Source organism: Schistocerca piceifrons, chromosome 3 (genome assembly GCF_021461385.2).
Source record: "Schistocerca piceifrons isolate TAMUIC-IGC-003096 chromosome 3, iqSchPice1.1, whole genome shotgun sequence".
Classification (NCBI taxonomy): Eukaryota; Metazoa; Arthropoda; class Insecta; order Orthoptera; family Acrididae; genus Schistocerca; species Schistocerca piceifrons.
The window spans coordinates 205,805,165-205,815,457 of NC_060140.1; the positions used below are offsets into that span (position 1 = coordinate 205,805,165).

At 41.0% G+C, this 10,293-nt stretch overlaps 1 protein-coding gene across 5 annotated transcripts in view; it reads right to left on the minus strand.

Moving 5' to 3' along the window:
* Window positions 1–9,742, minus strand: part of LOC124788020 (dynactin subunit 1) — a 162,658-nt gene extending 152,916 nt beyond the window's left edge. For 4 of the 5 annotated variants that reach the window (XM_047255080.1, XM_047255079.1, XM_047255081.1 and 1 more), the window contains exons 1-3: window positions 9,606–9,742; window positions 9,236–9,414; window positions 5,351–5,502 (exon numbers count right to left, since the gene is read on the minus strand). In XM_047255080.1, coding sequence (XP_047111036.1) covers window positions 5,351–5,502; window positions 9,236–9,412 — 329 coding nt within the window. In that variant the 5' untranslated portion in view covers window positions 9,413–9,414; window positions 9,606–9,742. The remainder of the gene's footprint in view (window positions 1–5,350; window positions 5,503–9,235; window positions 9,415–9,605) is intronic. The other variant, XM_047255078.1, reaches the window with a different exon arrangement.
* Window positions 9,743–10,293: the final 551 nt, after the last annotated feature.

Sequence of the window (10,293 nt, forward strand, 5' to 3'; positions counted from 1 at the left end):
CTGGGACACAGTGTAGTAAAGAGGAAGTGCTGGGAATGGAACATTGTGCAACAGTGAGGATAACTTTTGTAAAATAGTCCACTTGGTCATCACAAGAGGGGAAATCTTGTTTGTTGAACGTCACCAGAAGGAGTAAAGCTGCCAGTCGGCCTTAGTAAGCTGCCATTTGGGTGTGCACGCAGGTGGGGTAGGAGTCAGCAAACGAATAGCACACGGGAAATGGTTGCTTGAGTAGGTGTCGGAAAGAGCAGACCACACAAGACAATGGGCAATCTGGGCAATGCAGAAGGATGAGTAAAAATGGGAATAGGTGTGCGAGGAGTCTGAAAGGAATGCAGGTGCTGCTGTGTTAAGGCAGAAGAGGTTAAGTTGGTTAAGGTCAGCCAAGTGGGCACCTCTCTGACAGGTTCTGGGAGAACCCCAAAGGGGATTGTGCACATTAAAGTCACCAAGTAGCAGAAATGGGTGAGGTAACCGCCCAGTAAGCTGGAGGAAGTCTCCCTAATGACATCGAATGACAGAGGAATGTAAACGGTACCAAGATAAAAGGTCAAGTGAGGAATGAAAAGGCAAAATGCAACTGCTTGAAGACAGGTAGGCAGGGAGATGAGTTGATTATGAACATCTTCCCATATGAGCTGCATGACTCCTTCTTGAGATAGAATGCTGACCTCGGGGAGAAGGTCAATACAGAACATGAAGAAATGCAAAAGCTCAAAGTGGTCGTGAGGACGCAATTCTGTTTCTTGAAGGCAGAGTACAAGGGAATGATGCAATTCTAAAAGCAGCCATAAATTCTCTTTGCAACATCAAAGGCTGCGAACGTTCCATTGGAGGAGAGTCATGATGAGGAAAGAATGAAGGGGTGTCACCTTGGTGACAAAGACTCACTTCTACATGACACAGAGGCACGAGGATCCTGCTCCATGAGGTCCACAGATGCATCGCCTTTCTTTTGCTGTCAGCCTGCAGAGTCCAACACAGAAAAATGGTTGGTGGTGCGCACCGTCAACACACAGGCTGGCCGGATGATGGTATCACGTGTTGACACTATCAAAGAGGATCTTCGAGTAGGTGAAGGAGAAGACTGTTCGCCTCTGTTAAGACTTCTTTGAGCCTTTCCCGTCAGCAGAGGAAGACTCAAGTGTTTGGCTGGAGGGACGTATGAAATCTGCACGAGAGAATTCCTTCTGTCCTTTCCAGCCTGCCTGTTATGTAGCTGCTGACTTCGTCCCATGCAGCGAGAGTTTGATGGCTTGTTGCACATATGGACGAGGGGCTACCATGTGACTGGGTTATAACCTAAGAGGTGAATTTGAAGTCACATGTATGCATGGACACATCCTTCATGGAGCAAGATGTCGCAAACAGAACTGTAAGTGCCAGATGGTAGAATGCAGGGTTTGTCACTAGCCAGTAACTTGCAAGTGTCTGGGTAAGGTACTTTTTCCTTTACCCGAATCTCCTAAACAGCCCGCTCATCGAGATACACAGGGCGATCTGAAGAGGAAGTGGCATGGTCGCCATTGCAGTTGATGCAGCAGGGAGGAGGAGGCAGACAATTGCCCTCATAAGCATCCCTACCACAAGTTACACATTTGGCCGGGTGTCGACAAGATGTTAGAGCGTGGTTGAAATGACGATACTGGTAGAAGCGCATTGGGTTCGGAATGTGTGGTCAGACTGTCATAACTTCATACGCTGCTTTGATCTTGCACGGAAGTACCACTCTATCAAAGGTGAGAGAAAGAGTGTGTGTGGGTACTAAGGAGGCATATAACTTTTCTTACCCGAAGGATGGAAATGCACCCTGATCAGAGAGGTATGTTTGGATTTTGGCCTCTGTCTGGTAGTCAAGCAGCCTAGTGTAAATAACACTACGGGAAGAATTCAGAGTCCTATGGGCCTTGACACAAACAGGATAGCCGTGGAGAAGCGAAGCAGCAAGCTGTTGTTGTGCTTGAGAATCAGAAGTAGTCTCAAAAAGCAAAGTGACATTCCATAAACGAGAGCAGGATTTCACAGGGTCGGCAATTGCATCAACACCTTTCTGAATAATAAATGGATTTACCCTTGCACAGGACTGACCGTCTTCAGTAAGTGAAACTATAAGGAAGTGTGGTGCAGCTGGGAGGGTGTTCTGATCTGGAGCTCCAATCCGTTTATGTTTGGTAGACGGGGACTGCAAAGATAATGATTCGCTCATTGTGAGGAAATACGCCATGATTGCCAGCATCTCTGATGGCACGCTCCTTTCAACTTTGGGGGGGGGGGGGGGGGCCTTCACAAGGGGGCACACCTACCTTAGGTGACTGTTCGCACCTCAGGTCACAACTGCCGAACACCTGACAGAGGGACCAATCGACAAATTGGTACCAGGGGGTACGTATTAACCGTACCTGCCGATCCGAGGCTGGGAATTACGCATTACCCAGTCACCTGTTACGCATCAAGACACGTGGGCCAGGAGGAAGTAGAAAAAAGAGGAGCCTCAACAGCCAAAGCAGGAGGATGATAGGATAAGGTGAATGAAGAAAGAAAAAAAGGAATGAAAAACAGTGGTGAGACCGTTCTTATGTCAGCTATGGACAGTGACGAACATTCCCCAAGACACTGTAGACTTGTTACCCAAGGGAGGGGGAAAAAGAATAGCAAGAGGACAGACATACAGCACTAAAGGGAAAAGATACTGCAAAGGCTGGGGCCTCATGGTAGCCAAGCATGAATGTGCAAAAGGCTGGCAAGTCCCCTGGGGGCACATCAGAAGTGATTGTAGAGCTTTTTATATGTGATTATCTACGGCTGTTGAGTAACTTGGAAAAAACATATTCATGCCATCAGCTGTACAATTTTGTTCATTCTCGACTGGTTTCGATTGGTACAGTCACTATTGCAATTGTGCCAAGGTGCAGCATGTTTATATGGACTTTATTAAGACAGACTATTATGACAATTAGTGTGTTTTACATTTGTATTGAAAATACCCCAGCCTCCGTCTAACCTCCCGACTGCTCCTAGCTACCCTACCCTCTTTCCACCTCATACATTTATGTTCCCACAAGTAGCACTTTTACTGTCCCCTACCCCTACCCTGCTATTCCTTCCCCTACCTGCCCCAAACCTCCTACTTACACCCACCACCCGGTTACATCTCTCATCACGTGCAGCTGCTCGCAGTGTGGCCTCAGCAGCCAGAGACCGTGGTCACATGTGTGTGAGTTGTGTTTGCATGAGTGTGTGCATGTTCTATCTCCGACAAAGGTCTTGTTGGCCGAAAACTCATTTTCTGACAGTGTTTTTGTTGTGCCTATCTGTGATTCAGCATTTCCGCTATATAGTAAGTAGCAACCACACTTTTCACAATAAGGTTACATTTGTATGATTCATATATGACAAACGTATGGTTAATCCACTGATGTGCAGTGCTTTTCTTCTTTAAGATGGTTGTAAAAATTGAAATCAGTAGAGAATAAACATAAAATTGTGCAGCTGGTGGCAGGAATATGCTTTTTCCAAAAGAAGCAATCGTGTTGCACACCCAATGGCACCCAACAGCATCACTTCAGATGCTGGGCGCACATAACAATGACGAATGCAACCTGTCAAAGATTATTTTCCTTGGAGCCTTTATGCAATGATAAGTTCATTGTGATGCTGGCCTTTATGCAATGATAGGTTCATTGTGATACTGTAGGCAGAAGTGGGATTCATTTGGAAGGACTATGTGGTGCTACTTGAGTGCCGAGTGTTGTCAATGGGTGCAACATGGTCAGTTTGTCTCTCTCTTCTGCCACATCACGAGAAGCTCCAACAAAGGCGATCATGCTGACAGTCCACAGTGGCAATGTCACACTGTCTGTGTGGATACTTGCAAAGAAGCTCAATTCCTGACTAAAGGTATGTGATGTGGCTGTACGATCCTGCAAGGCCAAGAGAAATGTCTGTTCCCTGAAACATTAGACACTAGTGCTAGTAGCTGAGATGCTACACAGTGTGAAGTATGGCCTTTCTGAACCCAATAATTCCAGATTCATATGACAATTGTGGTATACTGACAAATGCGAGCACCAGTATTGTGGAATTGTAAATGTCTTGATAGGTCATGGTCATGCTGCTGTCACTTTCCAATGTGCTGGTTGACATTTCTCTCTCTTAGACAGTGCATAACACAATCATCTCACAAATTACCAAATTCAAAGGTGATTTCTGAGTGAGAAACCTGCAGTATAATATTTCCTCATATTTAAAATGTCTATGGCATTACTCCTGCCTACTTGCTGCATTATTGTTGTTAAAAAAAAGTGGCATAAAACACTATGTTCTGAGAAGAGGTACAATGAAGTACAGAATAAAGGAAAAATGATTTCAACAGAAGTAAAGCTAGTACAACAGATGTTTCAAATAAGAGTAATTGCAGGTTAAAGAATGGTGTAGGGAAGGGTTTAAGCTCAATGGCAATGATGTTTAGTGTCTGAGATACAATGAAAGAATTAAAATAAAAACTCATAATGAGAATGTAAATGGTAAAATGTATGCCTAAAGTAAGAATGTCACAGAAGAATGTAATATACAAGCTACTTAGCAGGAATATGGCATAATAACAAGGAAAGGATACATACTAAAAACAAATGCAGAGTACTGGAAAATGGATAACTATCTGCTACACACCACAGCTGTCAGCCTCTTCTCAAATTCATGTGTACTGCCATACTGTGAACACTACAGGTTGTCTTTAGCTACCCCCCTTTTTAGATGTTACCTACCAGCTCCACCAAGTGACATTTTCATAATTACAAACATGCAAGTGTCACTTAACAAACATACTAGCAGATACTACGGTAAACTCTCACTCCTCACACTCTACTTACTCGGACAAACTTCTCTTTCAATGTGTTATGAATGAGATAATGGTTGTAACACTGAATTCACAACACACAAAATCTCCATTTATCTACACACAAATTATTTGCACTGTTTCAATCACATGCAAGATCATAAACAACCTAAAACTATCAACTGTTATATGCCTCTTATGATCAGACATTTGTCAGCTAGTTCTTCTGTCACTCATGATGAACCCCGATAAATCTTCTGTTACTGATCTACTTAAAAAGTAATTTTGTTCCAAGACAAACAACTGTTTATCAGTTTCACAAAAAGCTCTTCCGCAGTAAAAGTCTGCAAAAAAACTGTATATTAACAATTTCTTACCTCTCAAACAAAATTTTTTACTGTTGTAGCTACAAAAGGAAGTCCACCCATTTAAAATAAATTTTTTCTGACTATAATTTTATATTTTTTGTACATTTCACAAACTGCAGTTATTGATTTCCAATGTGGCTCTAATTACCTGCTGAGTCTCGGACGTGACTTTGCATTATCATCTGGTGTTGTTGCAGTAGATGTACTTGATGTACTCCCATAATCTTTGACTGGTGCGCCACTTTCATCCAGAAGTGTAAGCTGCGACTGCCGCACAAACATGCCATGGTTGTCCTTGCACTAAAATTAACAGTTGAAGCAGTTAGTCTTTAAGGAAACTTTTTTCAGTAATCTATTTATACAAATGATTTTTTTTTTTTAACTGCAGCATACATTAACTAAAATCTTTAGCATCAGTACTTTGGAATGAAAATCAACAACTAGAATGACAGTTACATGCAAGAGGGCATATTTAATTTTTTTTATCCATAATGGATCAATGAAGATTAAGATATTTAATATTAGTTTTAGACTATCTCAGCGTATACTGCAAATGAAAAGCTATCACATTTACAGAAAGAGAGCACTGTTAGAAAATGCTCTGTGTTTCAGTGAGTATCATACACTTAATCTTTCGGGGAAGTTAAACACAGGGTAAAATAGGCTCATGTGTAAGTAATATGTATGAGCCTCAATCACTTGACATCCACCGCAGGCAAATGGCCTCCTCTAGAATTTTCCATGTTGTTGGCTACACATATAATGGTGCTCCTATTTGTTGCAAATGTTGTCTACCTGTCTTCTACTAGCCCACTGTCAAATTGAGGTTCATTTTGCAATACATAGAAGATTTCAAAAAATTGACTCATATGATGATCATTTTAAAAAGGCTGGCATCAAAGGGATGCCTTTCAAATTCTAGGGTGTCATTTCACAACATGTTCAGAATGTGTACACCATGTACTTGAGGAATGTTTGTGTAGAGGTAAAAAGGAAGGTCACATTTTATTGACCTAAAGATCACTGTCATTAGAAAGTAGAGAGAGCACTAGCTCAATTAAACAATTATGGGGAAGGAGAATGGTTTTTCTGAAAGAACTAACTTAGCATTTACCTTAAATAATGCAGTCCCTCTCATAGCCATTCTACTACCTGGGAAAGGAACAGATGCCCCCTAGCAGCTACAGTCAACTATTACTATGCCATCTTCATAAAATTCTCAGGAGGTTCAAACAAGCAATGGAGTCTCTTCTGGCCCCACAACAACCTGGCTTAAGAACAGGCAAATGTTGCACATTGCAGTCACTAACACTGATAACACACTGAGGATGGATTCAGGGAAAGAAAGATCAGGGGGCTGTGTTCATACATTTATCAGCTTCTTATGACACAGTCAACCATGAACTGCTATTATGGAAAGTGTACACAATAAATAAAGATTATGGCAAGTCATAAATGATTAGAAATCTCCTCAGAAACAGAAGATCTTTTGTCAGCTTTTAAGGGCAAGGAAGTTGGCACAGAACACATAACAATGACTTACTGCACAGTAGCATGCAGCTTACTGCACAGTAGCATACAGGTTCCGTTGATTTTCAATATGTATAAAAATGACGCACTGTTCCCAGAAGGCACTTGGATGTCACATTACATACCGTGCCCACTCACAGGACACACTGCATGAACTAAGCACAAAACAACTGTTAGAAACAACATAGTACACAACCCAGAACAGTAAGGACTACAGCTTTAACCTTGTGCTACTCAGCTACAGAGCACACGTCCGGACTGGAGGAACTCCAGCCATGCCAAACAAGTGGGCATACCACACAAAGCATGCAGCATCATAGCAGGTTGTCTGAGACCAACATCAACTGAAAAGCTGTACTGCCAAACCCATGTCGCACCCCCTTTGTATCAGATGCAAAGTTGCAGCCAGGAAGGAAAAACTAAATTACTGACACCTACAGCACAGCCCCATTTTGGATACCAACCACCCAGCTACTGACAATTAAAATCAAGTAGTGGTTTCCTGTACACAACAGAAAACCACACTAATACACCTCAACAAAGCAGAGTACAATAAAATAAGTCCATCTCCAAGACTGCTCTGCACCCCCTCCCCCCTTCTTTGCCCTGTGACACATATGATAATCTTTAGGCAGGCTATGTTCTGGAGTTGCAAGAACCAAACGCAATGTGAATACATGCGACCATCAGCCAAACCAGTACTGTGTGATTATGGACTAGAGTTGACTACTATTCATCTTATGCAGAGTGAACTACGTGCACACTCCTGTGATATTAAGCTGGTCATGAAGGAAACTCCCAAATGCACTACATGTGGAGAGCTTTTGGTCTAAAATTGCTCATCCCTATAATATTAAATGTTACTTGTATGTTTACACACAGTTTTCAGCTTTACAAGTTTTATCCTTACAGATTTCATCCATTGTTCATTGTTATATAGGATATTTAATAACTTTATTTCTTTCAGAAAGAAGTTGTACATAACTTATATCCATCTAGATCTTGATAAGATTTTCAAGTAACGCAAAGATTGACAACTTACTTTAAATGTTCAAGAATGTACATGTGAGCACTTCATAAAATGCAAATGAGCAGTATCCTATGACTACAACTTCAATGACTCAGTCAGAACCAGTTACTCTGACAAACACATCGGCATAAAAATTTGTAGCAATATGAAATGGAATGATCGCATCATCACAGTCATAGGTTAAGCAGGTGGGTTCGCTGGTAGGATTCAGTATGGAGGGGGGGGAGGGGGGGGGGAAGCATCCCACCCAAAACCACTGATCGGGCATGTGGTACCCATACAAATAGCAGTAACAACAGATATTGAATAGCCACAAAGGTCTCACAAATGGTTACAGATTAGGTAAAAAATACAGCCTTACGATAAAAACTTAACACTAAACCCTTAGCAGTTAACATGGTAAGTTTGCAGATTACCTAACTGACAGAGTACTCTCTGTAAAACCAAACTGGGATCCCCACCTTTCCCGGTGGCTTATTTCTTTACAGTCTTTCAGTTGTTGACACGCAATAACAAAAAACATGGAAAAGCAGCGAACTGTATGTAATGTTTCTTTAATACCATACTACCGCAAAAGACGTGTATTACTGGGGAGCATTCGCTTTAGAAGAGACTCTTGACACCTTTGTTGTTCCTCCATCCCCATGTACCTCAAAAGGGTATATTTATCTGCTTATACAAATTTCTACTTTAATGAGCAATAATTATGAATATGGGTAACTCTTCATGCTTAGCCTCACTGCCTGGTTAGATCACTTAGCCCTAGAACATTCAAGAGGGGGTGAGGGATGTTACATTGCTACTCAACCATCATAAGATTTATTATTCTACATTCTACTCATAGGAAATCTTAATTTTTAGGTTACACATCAGTTAATTACAATGTTTGTTCTCCAATGGTATGTTACATACCAAATTAAGTGCAAAATATCCTGTTTTATATCCTACTGTAATCTTAAATTTTACGAGGTTTTAGTAATCTAAGGTGAAATACACTGTAGTAATTCTGTATGTACTGACAGCCAACACAATGACACATCTCAAACTATTAACAGGTTTTGGAATGTTTCGTAACTAGCTGGTTGTTTCTTGGAGGGCCGAGAGCTACAAGCACATGAAAAATTTCATCTGTCACATCATCAATCATGCTAGTTTGTATTAAGTGAAGTAGTCTTTTTGAGTCACTCTATTATACTTTGGCCTCGTTACATCCTTATGCACAAACCCAAGTGTGGAGTAAGGTTGTCACACATATTTCTGTATCACAGAACATAGGACCTTGGACCTACAGTAACAGCTGATACCACAATGAGCTCATTGTTGCACGACGTTCTGTACAACTAGAATTCAACACAATTCATACAATAATACAAACTGACGGAGGGCCACAGATCAAACTTTCGGAAGCATTCATAAAAAGAACTTACTCTGGTGCAAATTTGAAAAAGGAGTAGGCTGCAGAAAGTAAGTCACCTGGAAATACGTTCTTCCTTGCACAGTACCATTGTTCTTTCCTTTGGGTTCATCCAGTATTACACCAATCCACTTTCCACTAGAAAAAAGGGTTGTTCCGACGTATGCAACTACACCTTTCACATCTTTACCCGTTACCTCCACACGCTGCCCTTCCTTTAGAGGTCTTTCTGTCATTGCTGCAAATAAGACAGACCGCTTTTATTTTCGTTTGCTTACGACATAAAAATATTTTGGAAAAATAATTTACACTGCACATGGTGGTTAATTGTTCCATTTGAAGGTAAGTAAGTTTATTAGCACAAATGTTAAAAAACTATCAATGCAGTCAACCGGTAACCATAAATATGTTTACTACAGTGGATTGTACCTTCTTAGTTTATGGAAAATGGAAAGAAATATTTAATTATTAAAAAAATTACAGTTTTTCTCATCGAATAACGAGTTTAATCATTGAATAAAAATCAATTCCCCTGTTTTTCAGAGCTTGACGTAAGCCTCTGTCATTTCCCAAACAACACTGACAGCGATGTTCAGTACCACAGAAATACCACACTACCGCTAGTCGGACAATTATTTTATCACACTGATAATCAATTTTTAAGAAAATTTACCATTTTCTAAACTGTTGAAAAATGACAACTGAGGAAGTTTCGAAGATCTGGGTGTTAGGTACATATTTATAACTCATATGACGCGTCACAAGCACTGTCCCAATGAGAACTGCTAATAAGCACCTGTCACAGCCCGCCGGCAAAAGCAGACTGCGGAGAAGTTGTCATTTGTCAACGAATGAAATAACCAACGGTACTAAATCTATTGTTTCTGTTGCTTTTCGTAATGCAGCACATCCTAGGGAAAGGCTGGTGAGTTCTTCACTTGTATTTACATTAGGAGGTCTGCATCAAAAGATAGCTGTATTTTCGCTTTACATTGAATTAAATTCCAGCCTGCAATTTCTCATGCAGCTCAAATTCATTTTCCTCGTTACAACATTTGCATCTACTTCCCTACAGTGATTTGTGTGCTACAGCTCTGCAGTACTCAGTCCTTTGCGT